This window comes from Nannobrachium achirus (genome assembly GCF_963921795.1).
Source record: "Nannobrachium achirus genome assembly, chromosome: 19".
NCBI classification, from domain to species: domain Eukaryota; kingdom Metazoa; phylum Chordata; class Actinopteri; order Myctophiformes; family Myctophidae; genus Nannobrachium; species Nannobrachium achirus.
Window position 1 is genome coordinate 50,568,204 of NC_137826.1, and position 22,041 is coordinate 50,590,244.

At 44.9% G+C, this 22,041-nt stretch overlaps 2 protein-coding genes across 2 annotated transcripts in view; one reads left to right on the top strand and one right to left on the bottom strand.

The window, feature by feature from the left end:
* sgcd (sarcoglycan, delta (dystrophin-associated glycoprotein)) overlaps positions 1-22,041 on the bottom strand; it is a gene marked incomplete at its 3' end in the record, with an annotated part of 198,528 nt that overhangs the window by 93,250 nt on the left and 83,237 nt on the right. The window lies entirely within an intron of this gene.
* Positions 17,613-19,406, top strand: LOC308304101 (glutaminase kidney isoform, mitochondrial-like; the record flags this gene model as incomplete). The annotated part of the gene is made up of 1 exon (XM_080748660.1): positions 17,613-19,406. One exon carries the CDS (start codon positions 17,613-17,615, stop codon positions 19,404-19,406), a length of 1,794 nt encoding a protein of 597 aa, XP_080604786.1.

Below are 22,041 nucleotides of genomic sequence, written 5' to 3' on the forward strand. Positions count from 1 at the left end.
CCCAAGTTGTGGAATAAACTCCCTGTCGCACTTAGAACAACGGACTCACTCGCTAGCTTTCGCCGTGGACTGAAGACTCACCTTTTCAGACTCCACCTAAACCCTTAGCACTACAGAAAAAGAATCAATGAATACATGAAGCTAGTTAGCATTTGTTTTTGTTTTTTAGGTTTTTTCAGAACTTTGATTATATTGTGTTTTTTCTAGATAGATATCCATTTGCATTTGTTATATTGTTGATGATGTACTGACATATTATCTTGTTTATTATTGTGATGTTATCTGCTTATTGTAAGTCGCTTTGGATTAAAAGCGTCTGCTAAATGCCTAAACTGTAAACTGTAAACTGTAAACTGTGTGTGTGTGTGTGTGTGTGTGTGTGTGCGTGTGCGTGCGTTGCGTGCGTGCGTGCGTGCGTGCGTGCGTGCGTGCGTGTGTGTGTGTGTGTGTGTACGTGGCTGAGGGTCAATAGATAGAACACGTTTCGTCTCCTCTCTCTCTCAGCTTACAAAAAGCTTCAGTCAGTTAAATAGTGTTTACAAAGAAAAGACCTTCCTGCCTCTTCAAACGCTATAGCAAGGCTAGTAAGGACAAAACCATGGTCATTAGAGAGAGAGAGAGAGAGAGAGAGAGAGAGAGAGAGAGAGAGAGAGAGAGAGAGATGAATAATTTTCAGTGAAGGCCCTGCTCTCATCATGTGCATAATCACTGTGTGCGCCCGTGCGTGCATGTGTGAGTGAAACACACGTTTGTAAATCGGCGTTGTCGGATGGAAACCTTGTATGTCCAAAACCATTTGTTTTGTATTTATCATTTAAAAAATGAACTAAACTAGTGAAAACAGCCGATCTACAAGCACACAACAAGGCGTTGTGTGCTTGTAGATCTTTACTTTGCGAACAAATTTGAAACTTGATACAAGGTTTCTGCCCGACAGTGACGAAATACATTGTTATTTGAGGAGAATGCATTTAGTAATAACCTTTTAAGCCAAACACAGCTGATCTGCAAGCTCACAATGTGTCACTGGCACTCTCAAATTATATTCTATTCTATATCAAGGGACATAGAAAATGAGTGGACAATAATGTTACCAGAAACGCGTAAAGAGCTGGCCCCGAATGGCCACAGGTCTGTTACTTTTGTACACTCTGAGTTCGAAATAAAACCTTTGAGAACCACTAGTACTAGTTGGACTCCTAATATGCCATACTGTTGTATAGTAAATAAGTGTCATACATACTGTGTTCAGAAGGAAACCTGGGGACTACGAACATTGTATTGGTGTGTAAAAAAGAAAATCAAAAATGTGCCACGGACACAGAATGTAAAAGGCGGACGCATTTGTCCGCGTATGGACATATTGATGACTCTCTCTCTCTCTCTCTCTCTCTCTCTCTCTATCTCTCTCTCTCTCCCCTGACCTTTCAGAGTGCAGTGCATATTGGTAGACAAGGAGTCTTTAACACCCAAGGGGCCAAACTCGTTCAGTAACGAGATACGGCCACTGGAGGGCGCTGTGCCAAAAGGAGTTGTCTCGTTCAGGAACGAGACAAAGGGTTAACTTGGTTACATGGAGCTGCATGCATCCTGTGTTGTCAGTGAAAGACCCTGGTCCATACGTCATAACGTAGCTCGCAGAGAGACAAAATGGCGTGTCTAGGCTGCATTGATTTCTATTCTATGCTGAAACATAAAAATCAAACCTCGGTTCGAAGTGGAGCGGTGAATTTGAGCAGCTGTACCCTATGTGAGTGAGTGAGTGAGTGTAAACTGTGCCTGTGAGTGAGTGGTGAGTGTGCCTGGCCTGCACAAAACAGCGCCCCTCCTTTAACTAGTGTGTTGTGTGTGGCCACTCAAGGTATTGCCCAGGCTACGGACAGGGCCAGCCAGCCACCTACCCACCCAGCCAGCCAGCCAGCCAGCCAGCCACATACCCACGGATATACCTGTTCATTGGGAGCGCTTTCACCGCTCCAAAAAGGGCTTTATCTATGAATAAGGTGCAAAGAACGCCAGGGAAACAGAGATCTGATTGTTTTCACGGCGACACTTTACCACGATGGTCGGCCCCGGTTTGGATTTTAGTTTCGTGAGCGTTTGTAAGCAAATGGATTATCTTCCTCAATCGTCAGTGGACACTCACGTGCACACGCACAAAGCTTCCGAGGCTCTTCAAAATTAAAGCGTAAGTGAACGACGGCAGCAGCAACAGCTAGAAATGTTAGAAACCTTGGCTTCCCATGTGTTAATGGTCCCAGTGAGAGATCCGGTGGGTTCACGTTTCGACACGAGCGAGCAACAGGCACGCTGCGAAATATGGACCGTGGGCAAACGCTTCGAGAGAACCCGATGAAAGGGGAAAGTGCAACACGCGCGGTAAGTTAATTAGCGCTAAGACAGATTGTACGTCTAAAATAACTATTCCGCCATCATTGTTAATGGGTGAACTTTGGTCGTCAGTATTTTCCGTGACCTCCACAAGTAGCTGGACGCAGCTTGGAGCAGGTCGCCGTCATTAGGACAAATCAGCGAAGTGTGGTAGATCACACACCCACACACAGCCACGGGAACCGAGACCGAGGGATTGAACCCGCGACGCTTTTGCGGTCACACGTTGTAAGGCTCGCTGACAGATGGAGCCACCCACGGACACCCTGGAACTTTTCAAACTATAGGCGGTTCGCCATGGTTACAGTCACTTCCTGACAGCGGGTGGCTGCACACATAAATGTTCACTGCTGGAAGAAGTGTCCTCTTCTTACAGAATATGAGGTTAATGAATAATGCTGCTCCAGTGCCACGTTGCCGCTGTTGTGTACCTGGAAATATGTATATTTCTTTTAGTTGTGATGTCGTGATGATTCAGTCTATTATTATAGTCGCCAGGGACGTGCTGGGCCCCTGATTCAGCCCGGGAAAAAGAGTTGGAGAGGCCCTCATTGCGCGCTATAGAGAGAGATCTCTCTCTATAGCGCTGCTGCTACTCAAAGATTTGCCATTTCAGATCATGACAAGTGAAAAGCCAGTGGGCCAATTACATGAGTTATATTTCGTCGTTGTCGGATGTCCAAAACCATTTGTTTTGTATTTATCATTTTAAAAATGATTTAAACTAGTGAAAACAGCCGATCTGCAAGCGCACTACGCCTCGCACCGTGAGGCGTTGTGTGCTTGTAGATCTGCTGTTTTCACTACTTTTGTGCGACGGCCTGGACCGGCCGGGAATGAACCGGCCGCTCGGGAGTTGTCCCGCTTTTCCCAATGGCCAGCACGTCCCTGATAGTCGCTTTACTCCCTTATTTCCGTAAAGGAGATTTCCGTCCGAGAAGGTTTTCTTACATGTGGTCGGTGTTATTCTCTCCCCAAAAGAGTGGTCCAGATCTTTTTATTTAATTTTTTCTGGGTGTGCACTGGGATCAATAGAGCATTCAGGAGTCTCGCGGTACGAAATGCCAAATGTGCGTTCAAAGTTCAGCGGCTTGTGCACAATAATGGCGGGGGCCTGTGGGAAACGGAACTGTGGAGCGAATAGTCTCATCATGTATGACAGATAGGCCTACCGATTTTCGAGTGATAGAAATAAGCAGATTATCATTGCAACCACGTGCTCCTGTTTGGAGCTGGGGTCGGGTCGGCTGAATGGACAAGATTGTCTGTTATGAGAAGAAAAAGAAAAAAAGAAAAGAAAATCGGACCACTCTTTCGGGGAGAGAGAAGCAGCAACTAAAGGTCAGAAAATCTTCTGGGACGGAATTCTCCTTTAACCCATTTAGTGCTCCTGACATGAACGGGTTAAAATGTACAGGCTGCCGCTCGCAGGCTCCGTCCGCGGCCAGTCTCCGTCCGCGGCCAGTCTCTTATTTTGAAGGCCGGAAGTCGATTGCGCAAACAGTTCCTTTTTGACGTCATTTACTTACGACTGGAAGTGATCATCGTCCCATGCGGGTGCAGTAATGGCGGATCGTTGCCTTTCAGCTTGTGCTATTTTAGCGAGAATCCAATGTCATCCTTGGCTTCGAAAGTGTTTTTTGGAGAAAATGGACATCAAAGATGAGATAGACCGTCGGCTTCCATGTTAAGGAATCACTATTGTGTGCACGTGGATGCGAGATGATGATGATGAATCGGCGAGCCAACCCGTGCCAGCACTTTCCAACGGACCGTACGGTAAGCTTGCCAGCTTTACTGTATATACAGTATATTTCGCGAGTATTCGCGGGATTGGCACTCCGAGTACTCGAGTATTTTTCACGAGTATACTCGGGATCGGCTACAAATGAGTTAATGTGACGGGACCCAAAAGACTGTACAACTGCAACAACACAGCATGCACACATGTCTTATTGTAGTGAATTGAATTGAATTCCATGCTGTTTCTTATAGCAGAGTTTTTTCTACACTGTGCTATCGCTGCATTTACTTAAAGGCAACAATTGAGTACTTGTACCATCACTGCCGGCCAGTTAGTAAAGTGGTTCTCAGAGTGGTTCCATGTGTAAACTGTCAGAGTTAAGGGGAGACCTTCACGTTTCAAAGTTTGAGAACCACTGAGTTAGTATGTTCTGCTACGCATGCATGTCTGTCTCCTGTAGAAGAACCACTGAGTTAGTATGTTCTGCTACGCATGCATGTCTGTCTCCTGTAGAAGAACCACTGAGTTAGTATGTTCTGCTACGCATGCATGTCTGTCTCCTGTAGAAGAACCACTGAGTTAGTATGTTCTGCTACACATGCATGTCTGTCTCCTGTAGAAGAACCACTGAGTTAGTATGTTCTGCTACGCATGCACGTCTGTCTCCTGTAGAAGAACCACTGAGTTAGTATGTTCTGCTACGCATGCATGTCTGTCTCCTGTAGAAGAACCACTGAGTTAGTATGTTCTGCTACGCATGCACGTCTGTCTCCTGTAGAAGGCAGCCTCCCTGCCGGTGCATTTGTCAGACATAATGATCAGGTCCACGGCTCTACACACACACACACACACACACACACACACACACACACACACACACACACACACACACACACACACACACACACACACACACACACACACACACACACACACACACACACACACACACACACACACACACACACACACACACACACACACACACACACACACACACACACATGTATTATGTATGGACACGTGTCACGCAGCATTCACTGCACTACAATAAATGTTTGCGCTGACGCTGGGGGGGGGGGGGCTACAACTACCTGACAATTGATGCCGTGCATCAATTGTCACCGCTCACACCACCACCACGCGCCAAGCATTAGGAGGAGGAGATGGACAGGGAGAGAGAGAGAGAGAGAGAGAGATGGGGGAGAGAGAGAGAATAGGCTTTTTTCTGTACAACTTTAAAATCGTTTTGAGAAAAAAAAAACGCTGCTTTTTTTGTCACAAAGCGACTGCAAATGACTGCTTCTATTTGTTCCAAAAAGCGTTATACCCTGTAGGCCTACAGTATATATATATAACATGTACATGACTCCAAAATGTGACATAGCTGTGTTTACAAATTATTGTACTTGTACCCCCTCCAACTGTAAATACCGTATGTTCCCCTTTCCAACTGTTTTCATTATATTTTGACACATGTAAACATGTGGTTTCTCATGCCAATAAAACTCCTTTGAATTTAACTGAATTGAAATTTGAATTCAATAGGCAGAAAAAGGGGACAGAGAGAGAAAGAGAGAGAGAGAGAGAGAGGCGTCTGAGACGTGAATATCGTGAAAGGAAAAAATAATGAAATAACGAAAAGGAGGAGGCAGTAACGGGGGCTTTGGGGAAGTGATGCGAGACGCAGCCGTGCAGTTGTGTGTGACACTGCCTTAATAATGATGTCACCAGAGAGAGAGAGAGAGAGAGAGGGGTGGGGGTGGGGGGGAATCCAAGGTGACAGCAACAGGAAGACATTGAGATAATGAAAGAGACAAAGAGGATTGTGGGGGGGGGGGGGGGGGGAGAGAGAGAGAGAGAGAGAGAGAGAGAGAGAGAGAGAGACGGCACGGTACGACTGGCAAATGAATATGTGCTGCAGGATGGCAAGTTGAATGTCTCTCCCCTGGGGTCAATAAGGCTCCGTCTGGCTATATAGGACCACTACAGAGATACAGTAGACTCAGAGCAGCATGTACACACACACACGCACGCACGCACGCACGCACGCACACGCACACGCACACGCACACGCGCACACACACACACACACACACACACACACACACACACACACACACACACACACACACACAGTATACCTTGACATATGTGCATAATCAGAATGGGAAGTAATGGAGTTTCTTGGGGTGAGAGAGAGAGAGAGAGAGAGAGAGACATAACGTCACTGTCGGGCAGAAACCTTGTATCTCCAAGTTTCAAATATGTATGTTTTTTCACAAAGTAAAGCCCTGCTTCATCATACAAGGCCGTTGCACAAAAGTAGTGAAAACAGCAGATCTACAAGCGCACTTGTAGATCGGCTGTTTTCACAAGTTTAAAATCATTTTTTAAAATGATAAATACAAAACTAACGGTTTTGGACATACAAGGTTTCCATCTGACGGCGACGATTAAGAGACAGTGAACCCTGTCTGTCAGCCTGCCTGTCTGTCTGTCTGTCTGTCTGCCTGTGTGTCTGTGTGTCTGTCCAGGCTAGACTGCAGCGTGCCCCAGTGGGAGCGCTATTATCGACTGGAACACTCCCGCAGCGGGAGCGCTTCAGTCCATATAACTCATCACAAGTGATCCACACACCCGCCGTGTACTCGAGTACAAAGTATAGAGATACTCCAGGTCCCATATTACTCCACTATTTACAGCACTGTACGCGTGGACGTTGCCCTGTCAAATGTGTACTCGAGTTAAAGCGCTGGACAGCTGGAGTACAAACGTAATTGTTCAAAACCACAATGCTTCTTAACACTTGGGTGACTGAAAAAAAAATCACTTCCACTCTGACTGCATTTATCAGTCAAATTGACAGGTAAATTATCTCCCTTTTGGCCCGGGAGGGCAACATTATCTCCTTGCTTCTGGGAGGGGGAGGAATGGGTGAGACCTGTCTTTATGACCGATATCTAACAGTCAGAGTGGTATAATGGTATATTATTTCATACTTAGGAAACGTTTCAGAAGGGCAAAAAAATGAGAACATATTATGTCTTGAGTATTTAGGAAAATTCATGGAAGGGGACATTTCTGAGACCTTCACGGGGAGAGTTATTGCACTTTGTCATGTCAAAATCGGTCAAAATGACCTGTTAGTCACCCGTGTGTTAAAGGACAACTTTGTTCTTTTACAACAAGGGTTCATATCTTAGATTGTAATTAGAGAAAAGAAAAGATGAGTGTTAAAATGTTTTCATTTAATGCTTTCTATTGTTTTAGCGTTTTTTTGTATTTTGATTTCAGTGGGTGGGGGCATGCGACATGCGTACAAGTGGCTAATAAAGATGTCTTTTTAGACACAATAAGCTGGCAATTTCTTTGTTACTATTTACACAAGCTCCTATAAGTCACATCTTAACATGAAAGATTGCAGTGCATCTTGGGAATGGGCTTATTAAATACACATTTTGCCACTTGCATGCATGCCCCCAACCTGTATTAGCCAATCTACAAGCAACGCGCTGTGAGCTTATAGATCGGCTATACTTTAAATGCATGTGAAATAGGGCTTAGGTGGTTCAATCATAACGTACTTTGTTCCTCCTTCCTCGAAATGCAGTGGAGTCAAAAGTACAATGTTGGTCTTTGGGAATGTAGTGGAGTGAAAGTGTTCCAAAAAATAAAAAATACTAAGCAAAATACTGTAATCCAGTAAATGCACCTATACTGTAATCCAGTAAATGCACCTAAAGTATACTGTAATCCAGTAAATGCACTTGGCTGCCGTCCACGGCTGATGTAAGCCACAGTGGGAGCACTTCAGTCGATATAACTCACACCCAGGGGCAGTGGTCCACACGCTCACACACACACGCACTCACGCACACACTCACACACACACGCATGCATGCATGCACGCACGCACACACGCTGCAACTCACTCCACTTTCTAGAAGCTGCTGGCTGGGTCCATGAGGGAGGGAGAGATGGGGAGACAGCTGGGAGGATAAACCAAAGGTGTCTCTCATTTTTTAATGTCTGTCCCTGTTATGATGAATGTCCCTGTGTGGCTCGTTTGGTCTCCGTCTGTCTGTCTGTCTGTCTGTCTGTCTGTCTGTCTCTTTCATTCTCTCTCATGCTGTGTGTGTGTGTGTGTGTGTGTGTGTGTGTGTGTGTGTGTGTGTGTGTGTGTGTGTGTGTGTGTGTGTGTGTGTGTGTGTGTGTGTGTGTGTGTCTCCCGGCCTCTGTCTCTCTCTCTGTCTCTGTTTCTCTCTCTCTCTCTCTCTCTCTCTCTCTCTCTCTCTCTCATCCTTTCCATTCATGTTTATTGATTTTTACTAACGTTTTCACCAAAGTATTGAGGTTTCGGCCCGACAGCAAACTTGGGAGAATCACTCTCCAACCCTGACTACAGTCTGTGCTCTGATCTGAGTCTTAAGCACCATGGACAGAGACACTGGGCCCTATTATGATCCAGGTCTTATGCCTTATGCCTTAACTTCTTTGCCTTTTTTTACTATTTTGTTTTTATTTTTTAAATTATTTCAAATAGCTGATTTGCAAGTTCACAACGTGCAGATGTAGATCAGCATTTGAAGTATTTAAAAATGTTTTTCAAAATAGTGAAAAAAAGGTAAAGAAGTTAAGGCATAAGGCATAAGACCTGGATCATAATAGGGCCCACTATGTCGCAAAACACAATCTAACCAAGTCTTACATTGCACGGAAAGTAACTAAGTTCATGTACTCAAGAGCACATGTACTCAACTTTGAGGCGTTTCTTTTTTTAACCTTACTTTACTTGAATATGTAATTTTTTCGATACTTGCACTCCATCTTACAGTTGGAATATGGAGATAACAGGTTTGAAACCAGGTGCCATGGCATTGGTCTGAAGGTTCATTAGTCCGAAGGTTCATTAGTCCGAATTTGTTAAGAATACTATGCCTAACTCTAACTCTAACCCTAACCTTAACCTCAGTAACCCTAACTAAATTCGGACTAATGAACCTTCGGACTAATGGGCAGTCCCCTGAAACGAAGGGGTAAACTCTGTTCGCTGGAATTGAAGCCTATCCACCTGTTTCCACGAGAATTTACTGTAGCATTATCTGTGGGACACTTCCGGTTAACAGCAGACATACAAGCTAACGTCACGTCGCAGATGCAACCGTTGTGGGCTGCGACCATCATTCTCGAGATCATTCTCGGCTGCGACGCCGGAAACTGCCACACACCTTCTGCGCAATTAATGCACAACGGGACGTGGGAAAGTTGTGGATACTTCCGGGTTCTCATTGAGCCTGCTGTTCCAGCAGATGTCGCTATTTCACCTTCGGTGGTGGCAATACATTATAATCTCCATGGGAGTAAATGAGGTTTGGGCAAACTTTACAGTTGATTTCATTACCTTAGTAAACCTTTTCATAAACACTTTGTTTTCAATCAGTTTTAAAGTCTTTTTAAATCCTCATGATATGCGTTTAGTACATGATGGCCCCATTCATTTAAAATTCATTAAAAGGTAGGGTATTTAGTAGGGGTGTAACGATGCATTTGAACAACGATATGATACGTATCACGATACATGGTTGACGATACGATACATGGACGATAATGGTTCATTCATGGCGATACGATACGATTCGATGATTTAAAATCGATAGTAACTATTTAGCAAAGACATTAAATCTGTGTGAAACGTGTCAATAGCGCATGTTTTTAAGGTAAAAATCTATTATTGCGACCGTAAGGTCGCAGTTTAGTATGAAAACCTCCACCGGCCGTCCGTCCGTCCGTCCGTCACACACGTCACACCTTTGCCCTGCTCAATGTATACGTGTAACGCCTGATACTGAGGTGATGTGTCACTGTGACATCACAGATACTGAGGTGATGTGTCACTGTGACATCACAGGTGAGATCGCAGTGATGTCAGATACTCAGAGCAGGGATCTCCATATTTAGGCATAAACAGGTGACATCACAGTGATGTCAGATACTCAGAGCAGGTATCTCCATATATGGGCATAAAATGGATTCTGTTAGGGATCTCCATACTGTATATGGGCATAAAAGGGATTAGTGATGTCAGATACTCAGAGCAGGGATCTCCATATATGGGCATAAAAGGGATTAGTGATGTCAGATACTCAGAGCAGGGATCTCCATATATGGGCATAAAAGGGATTCAACTTCAATGAGTAACAATGGCAAACTGTCAACTGCCCGTATGTCTTGATAATTGGTAAAACAAACTTTTGGCCTATTTGTGGCTTATCATCACATCCAACCATCTTAAGATACTCAGCTAGTGGGGAATGCTCTCTTCCCTGGTGAGAATTGCCCCTTTATATAGGGCTTGTTTGTGTATTGTATGACATCACGCCACATCATCAGCTGTGGACTCTGTGATGTCATCGTATCTCCATATATGGCCATCTCCGTATATGGAGATATAAGTCGTCCATGCCCAGGTATGGGCTGGTGAGGTCAGACTTTGTGTGATGGGTAGGTTATCTCCATATATGGAGATTCAACATTCCAGGTGTAACTATGGCTGCCCGTATGACGTGAGAGGTGGAGGCTGTGATATTTGTGGAGATAAGCGACCAACGGTCGCTTATCTCCCGATTAGGGAGTCTTACTGGTTATGGATATATTATGGATATAAATAAGTAAACACTATGTGATTATTTAGCAAATACATGGACATTATATTTCAACACATATGGACAAACCCACCTTGACATGAAAACAGAGATTACACACATTTATCGATAGACCAAGAGTACCTATATGGAATGGAAAAGTAATTAGACCCCTCTTTTTCATTTTCACTCTTAAAATGTCTAAATACAAGGCACAAATACTTAGTTTCCAAACAATAGAATGTTTGCATTGCAAACGATTCGATACCAATTATTTGCATTTTAAATGATACGATACGATATACAGAGCCAAACGGTACGATATTTACATTTGCAAATCGATATAGTAGATCATTGCTAATTAAAAACATTTTCGATTCAGTTACTATATCGTTACACCCCTAGTTATCTAGGCTTTCTACTGGTAAGTGAAAAATGGTGGCGCTTCAACCACACAGCAGCCATTTGGGAACCAGGAAGGTTCCAGTCTCGGTCCCTGCCTCTCTCTGGCTTTGTGTTGAAGTGTGTTTGATCAACAGGGGCAAAAACAGGGCCCGGGGCTGTGTTTACCGACTAGGGAAATAACACACATTTGTGGTGGAACTTTGCATGTTTATGCACAAGAGTTTGGGCCCAACGTTGTTTTGGGCTGGTGGATGCATGCGTGCATATGTGTGTGTGTGTGTGTGTGTGTGTGTGTGTGTGTGTGTGTGTGTGTGTGTGTGTGTGTGTGTGTGTGTGCATGTGCGCACGCGCGCGCTCGTGTGTATGTGTGTTGTGTGAGAAAGATATCTGTGTGCATTTTTCACTCGGTTAATGAGACGACATGGCGGAGCAACGGAAATGCTTACAATAATACCCACAAGACACCAGGAGCATCTGCTGCTTGTCTCTGTCAATATGCTAATTGTTGAATAATAATTCATGCAAATTGTCAGTCGGCGTCCGTTGTTATACACTGTTCCACCCTTGGGCGACGACAAGTGTCTGTCTGTCTGTCTGTCTGTCTGTCAGTACCTATCTATCTACTAATTAGAGATGCAAAATATTGAAACTTTGGCCGATATGATATCCGATAATATGCAGGGTCAAATTGGGCGATAGCGAAACCGGTAATACATTATTATACTGCATATTATATTTATATTGTTTCCATCCACTGTTGAAATGCGATTCTTGGGAGACCTCTGCGTCTGGAAGGTGGCTGATCTGCAAGCTCACAACGCATCGCGGATGCGAGTTGCTTTGGACGGACGAGGCTTGCACTGCACACAGTGCACACAACAGCGCCGTAAAATAAACATCCGATGCAAGATACAGTAGCAGGGAACACGGCGCCAACAAGTTAGTAGCTCCCCCTTCAGCTCCCTTCATCCAAATAGATATCATGCAAGTTCAATGTATTTTAATTGAAAAATGAGCATAATAAAAGCAAGGCAGCGATATAAGGTAGGCCTACATCTTTCCTTGACAATAATGAGAATTTTGAAGTGTTTCCATAAAAAGATGTATGCACAAAAGCCTTAATGCGCAAAAAACTGCTTTATCGAAACGCCAATAATGAGCCATAATGAACGTGTATGGAAGAGGGGCTGGGTGCAAGCTCCACGCAGAAGCCTTTATCTTGTGGAGTGGATCGGCGCTGATGTAACTTCTCCCTCCACTGGTTTGTGATGAATTATGATAAGTTGCCCTTATGAACCAGCCCTTGGGCTCCCAGTTGTCTAATGTGTGTGTGTGGCGATGGGATCGACGCCCCAGGGGAGGCAGCCCGTGCTCTCCTCTCACCCCAACAGAGAGCTCCCTCCCCTGGGTAGAAGCTGGAGCCGCGAGGGGCCTGGCATGGAGCCCAGAGTGGTACCACCATCCATCTTCCTCCAGCTCTCTGTCTCTCTCTCTCTCTCTGTCTGTCTCTAGCCCAGGGGTCTTCGACGTTTTCAGGCCAAGGACCCCTCTCTGAGAAAGATGAAGCGGGTACCCCCACTACATATCGTATAGTTGCAGATTAAAAATGTACATGGATTATTTCTTATACAATTTAGACTTGACCTCATCTGTGTATGCTGGATTAATGTGTATTTTCATATATTTAACCACTTGAACTGTCACTACCTACTAGTATGCTCTTCTTTTTCCCTCTACACCAAACCTCTGTGCCAAAAATAGCAGATCTACAAGCTCACAACGCCTTGTCAAAAGCGTTGTCAAAAAAGTCTCTATCTCTCTCTCTCTCTCTCTCTCTCTCTCTCTCTCTCTCTCTCTCTCTCTCTCTATCATCTCTCTCTCTGTGGTATGTAGGTTGTCGTGTTTATAAATGCTTGTTTGTGTTGATCAGACAAGGGCTCTCTATTTATATTCTATAGATCCCTCTCCTCATGCCATCTCTCTATACACATTATCTTAGTCTCCCCCCCCCCCCCCCCCTCTCTCTCTCTCTATAAATATATCGTCACTGTCGGGCAGAAACCTCGTATCTCCAAGTTTCAAAAACTAAAGCCCTCCATCATACAAGGACCTCACACAAAAGTAGTGAAAACAGCCGAACTACAAGCACACAACGCCTTGTGGTGCGAGGCGTTGTGTGCTTGTAGATCAGCTGTTTTCACTAGTTTAATAATTTTAAAAATGATAAATACAAAACGAACGGTTTTGGACACACACGGTTTCCACCCGACAACGACGATATATTCTCTCCCATAATGTAGGAATGTTGCATGCTTATTCATGCATATGCTGTTGTTAATCAGACGTGGGCTTGCATCTCTGTCTGTCTGTCTTGTCTCTCCATCTCACATTCAAAGCATAACAGAATCAGATCTACAAGCTCACAATGAGTCTCAGGTTGACTAAGTGCAATTTTAAGTACCTTGAACCAAGTGACTTTTACTTGTAACAGAGTATTTCTACTTTTACAAGAAGCTGCGCTATACAGTATAACTTTCATGTGTCATGTAGCGACACATTGTGAGCTTGTAGATCGGAAAAAGTGATCAAAGTAGAGTTGCAACCAGGCCTGGAATTTCGTCATTTTAGGGGCAAGGCCACTTGGCCTTTGGGGTTAACCATTTTTTGAGGGCACAAAGGCCAAATGCTAGGGCAGGAAGGCCATCAAATAAAACAAGATTTTAGTCCATTGACATAATTAATAGAATTTAAGAGTTAAGGATGATTTTAAATGTTGTATCTGCTGTGAACAAAAAAAAAAAAAAAGGAAAAAAAAGTATTTTCAATCTGATCCATTCTCAGCCCTGCTCAAATCAATGATACTGGTTTACAAATGGGGACTCAACAAGACACTGGTGTCTACGTGACAAGAAAGAGACATTGGTGTCTATATTGACAAGAAAGAGAGAGGAGAATGTTTTACAGTCAGCTGGGGCATTAAGGCCAAGCTGTGGCCTCAGGTCATGCCAGTTTCTGGAGGGGCACAAGGCCAAACTGAGGGGCAACAACGGCCATGTCCTTCATGGCCTCCATGAAATTCCTGCCCTGGTTGCAACTCAAGTCCCGTTCTCTAAGACTACAGGGGTTTAAGTGGTTAAAGGTATAGTTCACCCCCAACATGACTTTTTTTCAGTCGATTACTCACCCCATGGACTTATTGGACGATATTGTTTTGTTTTTGTCGCATTCCTAAGCCATTAATTTGAGGAGACTCTTTGTGTCTTCGTAGGGAACAAAGCAGGAGGCTCTTTGTGTCTCCGTAGGGAACCACTTCTGGTCATCAAATTATTGGCTTAGGTATGCGACAAAAACAAATAGTAAGGGGATTTTATGATATTTTGGATATTTTGGAAGATATTTGACCAATCTGCGAAGTAAATCGATACCAAGAAATTTCTTCACCAATGTGTTTCTAAAGGTGTGTAATAATATGTACTAAAAGGTTGAAATTCAACTCCCGGGGGAAACCTCATAAAAAAACGGATTTGTGTTTGTGTCCCATTAATTTACTATACAGGAAAAGAATACAAAAATAATAAATCTGCTTTAAGTAGCATGTGAGGGGTCAAACTAGGGTTTCTTTCATGATGCTGAATCCATTGCAAGTATTTGTTTTGTACGAAAAACATTCAAAACACACACAATTACTTTCGGTCATTTTATCGTCTAATCAGGCTTTTATGAACACCCTGAACAGTTTTTAATTTGCTTGCTTCAATATTTAGATATTTGATGTAAATGTTATCAGGCCCTAGCTCCAGGCCCAGGGACTCTCCCCATACGCACCCATTGTAACTTCAAACTCCATTTTAATAACCCCATGATAGATTAATTAAAAACACCAATTTATTTTCTGCAGACTCATACTACAGCTCCTAATATTTGAGCAGGCCGTGTTTTTTCAATAACTATTTTCATTTATTTTTAATAATTCTTTGGGAAAATGGAAAAACAAATACAATAAATAATATTTAAACAATGTGAAAAAAGTTATTGAAAGAACACGGCCTGCTCATGTATTAGTTTGAAGTTCAATGGGTGTGTATGGGGAGGAAGGGCCTGGTAACATTTACATCAAATATCGAAATATCAAATCAAGCAAAATAAAAACTGTTCAGGGTGTTCATAAAAGCCTGATTAGACAATAAAAAAATTTTTTTAAGTGAAATATCCCTTTAACCCTGCAAGGCCCAGCGTTGCTTTTTGGCATTCATTTTTTAAATCATTTTTAGAAACATGTTATAGTTAGTTTTCGTGTTCTTTTTTCACATTAACATCACCATTAAATCCTATTGTTTAGTATTACAATGCGATTGGCCACGATATTGGCATATAAATACCCCCCACAGGGGCTGATATTCACACCTCCCAGAGAAGTTGAAATTCCAGCGTCTGGACGAACAACATTTCACTTTTTAACTGAAGCTATTCCTCACTAAAACATAAGTAAAATGAACATGTACATATGTTATTATTGTGAAAAATATCCCCAAAATGCAAATTAGAGCATGATTTATGATTTATGGCTATAAAACCTTACAAAAACATTGTTAATTTTTTAACATTACATTTTCCTGTGATTAGGATTCTTAGCAGGGTTAGGGTATTGCAGGGTTAAGCAAAACATGTGTTATTCTCCAAGCACTGCCTTCCTCTCATCATCACCCTCCTCCCCCGCCTCTGGGGTTTGCAGTGTGTTGTGTGCAGTTGACGTGGGCGTGTACACGACACAAACAAATCACTATCCGTTCAGGACTGATTAATCCAGGATGTTAAATAACTCCCATGAATAATAGAACAGGTCGTGTATAAACTAACCCCTCGTAGACGGCCGCTCCGGCAGCGCTGCACTGTTCTGTTTCTTTGTTTCAAAGCCACTGTCGGCACTTCTCAGACTGCATTGAGCACATTTATTAGTTGTAAAATAAAGTATTTGGTTCTAATTAGGGCTGTCACAATTATTACATAATCGTCTAATCACAATTACTTTTCATAATCGTCATAATCGATTCCATGTTGAAACATTTTCATATATCTTTTGAGGGAGGGCGAGTGCCAAAGTAAAGGCCGGCCCTTACTGTATCTTTTTTTAAGAAAGAAATAGTGGAAATAGCAGATCTACAAGCTCACAACGTGTCGCATCGCGACACTTTGTGAGCTTGTAGAACGGCTATTTCCACTATCAATGTTCTTTTTTAAGTATAAAGTTGTCAAATATGTCAGTAATTTCTTTGTATATTTAGGTTATGTGTCATATCTACCATGTGCAACGTCAAAGCCTAAAGCCAAACAGAAATGTAATTGTCAACAACAAAAACACAATTCAATCGTTAATCGCAATCATTTGAGTGACAATTTATCGTCATGTGAAATGTCATCATCGTGACAGCCCTAATTCTAATGTGGGATTGGCACTGGCCACGATTATGTCACCATGACATGAAAGGTGGTGGAGCTCGGATGGCACTGGTGCTTGCCCACCACCACAGAGGTTGTGGGTTCGAATTAACCGTGGTGCATCCGGATTTGTCGGGCGTCTATGCAAAGACACCAGTAAGATGCCTAAGGGCGAAAAGCGGCGAGGTCGCACCATCTGTCTTGGCCATATATGGATTCTGTTATTGTGGGCAGGGCATCATCTGGGATACAATCCCTTTTATGCCCATATATGGAGATCCCTGCTCTGAGTATCTGACATCACTAATCCCTTTTATGCCCATATATGGAAATCCCTAACAGAATCCCTTTTATGCCCATATATGGAGATCCCTGCCATGAGTATCTGACATCACTAATCCCTTTTATGCCCATATGGAGATCCCTGCTCTGAGTATCTGTCATCACTGTGATGTCACCTATTTATGCCCATATATGGAGATCCCTGCTCTGAGTATGTGACATCACTGCAATGTCACCTGTGATTATTTATTCTAGATAAACAATCCAGCCTATAAATAGTAAGTCCATTGAGTTAAATGGGGGAGTGGTGCTAGCTCCAGGATTGGTCGAGCTTCATGTAACGATTTGGCTATCCAGAAGAATATATAGGAAAACACCCTCACAAATTCCCAGAATCTTTCTAGTTTGTAGTTACAGTCAGTAGAGGATGCAATAACTGCGCTCTGTGATTTTGTATGTGGCGTATCTGTTTGTGATTACGCCCGTAAACAATCGGGGAAGAGCATTCTTGGTGACATCACCATCAACAGCCAATGAGGGACCGGCATTCTTGGTGACATCACCATCAACAAGTGTGACCTGCTATAAATAACAGGGCGCGCTCTGCATGCGCACAAGTAGGCCATGCATGGCTACGTATGTACAGTACAAGTCCCAAGTTGGCACCTCGACAAAGTGCAACACCTCGACAGAGTGCAATCTAGATAAACATGTTCAATCTCAGGGTGTTGAAACTTAATCCAGCCGCATCGTTCGGGGCTCGAACCTTCGGCTTGTGGTCAGCGATTAGCCGCCGTGCCCCGGGGAAGGCGCTGGTGACCCCGGGAAGCAGGGCTCTGAGCACCGGGGGAGAGGCTGCCGCTACCGCTACCGGCAAGGACGCCTCGGAGAAGAGCAAACAAGCCGGTATCCTCCCCAGTCTAGAAGACCTGTTGTTCCACACCATCGCCGAGGGAGCGGACAGGATCCCCGCTCACAAGTTCACTACCGCTCTCAAAGCGACAGGCCTGCGTACAGGGGACCCCCGACTAAAGGAATGCATGGAGACGCTGAAGACGGCAACGACGACCACCGCTGACGGAACTCTGGACCGACACCTGTTCAAAAAGTGCGTGCAGAGCAACATCGTGCTGCTGACCCAGGCGTTCAGGAAGAAGTTCGTGATCCCGGACTTCCCGTCGTTCTGCGCCCACGTCGACGAGCTGCACGCCGCCGCCAAGCAGACGTCCGGGGGACAGGTGGCGGACTACATCCCCCAGCTGGCTCGCTTCAGTCCCGACCTGTGGGCTGTGTCCCTGTGCACTGTGGACGGACAGAGGCACGCGGTGGGAGACGCCAAGGTCCCGTTCTGCCTTCAGTCCTGCGTGAAACCGCTGAAGTACGCCGTCGCCGTCCACGACCACGGAACCGAGTACGTCCACCGCTTCGTAGGGAAGGAGCCCAGCGGGCTGCGGTTCAATAAGCTGTTCCTTAACGAGGACGATAAGCCTCACAACCCCATGGTCAACGCGGGAGCCATCGTGTGCGCCTCGCTGATCAAGCAGGGAGCCAGCAACGCCGAGAAGTTCGACTACGTGATGAGCTTCATGAACAAGCTGGCCGGGAACGAATACGTCGGGTTCAGCAACGCCACGTTCCAGTCGGAGAGGGAGTCGGGCGACAGAAACTTCGCCATCGGATATTACCTGAAGGAGAAGAAGTGTTTCCCCGAGGGAACGGACATGACCTCCATCCTGGACTTCTACTTCCAGCTGTGCTCCATCGAGGTCACCTGCGAGAGCGCCAGCGTCATGGCCGCCACTCTGGCCAACGGCGGGTTCTGTCCCATCACGGGGGAGCGCGTCCTGAGCCCTGAGGCCGTGCGGAACACCTTGAGTCTGATGCACACCTGCGGCATGTACGACTCCTCCGGACAGTTCGCGTTCCACGTGGGCCTCCCCGCCAAGTCGGGCGTGGCGGGGGGCATCCTGCTGGTGGTGCCCAACGTGATGGGCATCATGTGTTGGAGCCCCCCGCTGGACAAGCTGGGGAACAGCGTGCGAGGGATTCAGTTCTGCACGGATCTGGTGTCCCTGTGCAACTTCCACAACTACGACAACCTGAGGCATTTCGCCAAGAAGCTGGACCCTCGCCGCGAGGGGGGCGACCAGAGGGTGAGGTCGGTGGTCAACCTGTTGTTCGCGGCGTACACCGGAGACGTCTCTGCTCTGAGGAGGTTTGCGCTGTCGTCCACGGACATGGAACAGCGGGACTATGACTCCAGGACGGCGCTACACGTGGCTGCGGCCGAAGGTCACGCAGCGGTGGTGCGCTTCCTGTTGGAGGCGTGTCAGGTCAACCCGGCTCCCAAAGACAGGTGGGGAAAGACGCCCATGGACGAGGCAGTGCATTTCGGACACCACGACGTCGTCGCCATCCTCAGAGATTACCACCCCCACGGCCCCCAGAGCCCCGCCCCCTCCAGCCAGGAGACGGCCCAGAACAACCTGGACGGAATGCTCTGATTGGTCGCAACTGCACCACACCCCCGCAACCCCCTTGTCTAGTGTCTTGTGTCACGCCTCATGTCACGCTCCATTTCATCTCCATATATGGAGATCCCTGATGTCATCAACATATGCCCTTATATGGAGATTGCATGCCCATATATGGAGATTGTGACCTCGCTCTTTGACATTTTAATCAAAGACTGTAAAAAGAAATGGACAATGTGACACCATTGGTTTCTACAGACCATAAATTGAAATCCGTTTCCAGAAATTAACCCGGAAATTATTCAAATGAATAATGCCATTTATTGGCTGGGGGCTCTGTATAACCAGTAGAAAGCCATAGCCTATTTCATCATCAATTTGTAAGTGTTAATAAACCATAATTTATTTATTAAAGGACAACACAGAATAGGAAACCAACGTTTCGACAGACAAGCTGCCTTCTTCAGGGTTATGAAGGCAGCTTGTCTGTCGAAACGTTGGTTTCCTATTCTGTGTTGTCCTTTAACTCATACAGTGCCATCCGGCCACAAGGGGTGCTAGAGTGCCAGAAATTTCTCCATAGACCTTCTTTATAGCTTTCGTCGACCCTCTCCCAACTGGCTTGTGTTTTCACTCCAGTCAATGCTATGGGTGTCGAGAGGAGGAAGCTAGCTGACACGTAGCCAAAATGCTAACCCATTTAGAAGCCCGATCTAAAGCTATTTCAGCCGCAAAAAACTTTCTCTTTGGGTCTGGGGACACAATCCGGAGAACATCCTGTCTAAAGATGTGATTTATTATTGGAGTGGGCGGCGCGATGCGGCCGTTAGCGCGAATACGGCCCGTGGATGGCCGAGTCTAAGTCCCGGCCAAGGATGGACGTCTAGACCGGGGCTTCGTTGAGGCCTCCGATAAAATAATTCATTTTATTAAATATCCCGGACATGTTCGGGATAGGCACCCTGGAATACGTCGCGCCGCCTACAATGAACATTCGGTGAACATTGGGGGGGGGTCTAAACTTTATTTTAAACCATTTTCAATGGAATAAATCGTCGGAGCATCTAGCGTCTCTCGTTGGTGAGCGCTGGGCGAGCCGGGACCACCCACGTTGCTCCAAGCAGCTCGGGTTAAGTAAAATAGCAAATAAAAAATTGTTTTTGATCCCGACTATCCCGAACATGTTCGGGATAGGCACTTAAAGGGTTAATAAATAAATGTGCATCGGCAGCTACGAGTGTGCGGCTCTACACTTTTTTTGTTAGTATTTGTCCCGTTGGCCGGCACCTCACAAGGACTGGTGTGCTGTGCACCTTTTTTGCTATTAGTAATAAACCATAATTTACCATTAACAGTCCCTGTAATCGGGAGATAAGCAACTGGCATTTATTTATTTATTTTTGTTATAGGTGCTTGATCTACCTATGTTTTTCTTAGATTACTATTTCAATGCATTTGAAGTATTGATGTTGATGTATTGATGTTTTACCTTGCTTATTGTAAATCGCTCTGGGTTAAGAGCGTCTGCTAATGCCTTGTAAATTGAAATGACGGTTTGTATATGGTTATGTTTGAGTCATAAGAACTCACCCATTAGCCAATTGTAATAACACATTGACGACACATTTCAACAACAGCTGAATATTTGGTATATTGACTATATTCAGCTAAGTACAGACACCTGGGGGCACCCCAGTCAACAAGGAATATATATTGCTGCTGTCTTGCTGTAGCTATGATTGACTTTTTTGTGTGTGTTTTTATGTGGTAAATTAACTGTCTATTGATCATACTACAGACTGTACAGAGTCACACAAAAGCACCAAAAGTAAAAGATCTACAAGCTCGAAACACGGCTCAAGGCCACACTTAGATATGCTACTTTTGATTGCGACTGTCAGATCGCAGTTACTATCAAAACCTACACCAGCTGTCTGTCAGTCAGTCATTCAGTCTGTCAGTCACGTCACGTCACACTTTTGCCCCACTCATATCTCCGCCACCGTTGCCCCTATCCATGCCAAACTTTGCACACACACTCCTTTCCTGCCAAACCACAACCTCCACCCCTCATTTCTCACATGGCCCTCTTCTAGCGCCACCATGAGGCCGATTCTTGCAAAACACATTTTTGAACACTGCACCTACAGATTTTTCCCTAAAATCACGCAAATCGGTACACAGTATCTCTAAAGTCATGTCATCAACATGGATCTGTCCCATTTCCCATATTCCCTCCTGATTGGCTACCATCGCCTTCTAAAGTTTGTGTATGCGACCTGATGGTCGCTCATCTCCCGATTAGGGAGTCTTACTGGTACTTTTACATTTAATTGCTGAAAAGTAACAGTTTTTTGGACGTCTGAGGTCTCCACCCGACAGCAGATAGAAGCTTTCTGGCGTATATCAAGCCAGTGCCAACACTACAGATTCAATAAGACATTCAAGGAATAGAAAAACACACACAGACTGCAGCGAACAGATGACGAGGTAACGTTGCCGGGCCGACAAATGAGAATTGTGATTTAGTGGAACAGTCTGTCTCGTTACGCGTCTGCAATCCAACAAACGGATGATTCATTTCTCGCGGCGAGAATCTCTCCGAATGAGTCACTGTCCCCCCCGAAGCGATGAGGACACTTCTCTCCCTGGTTCAGCCCTCTGC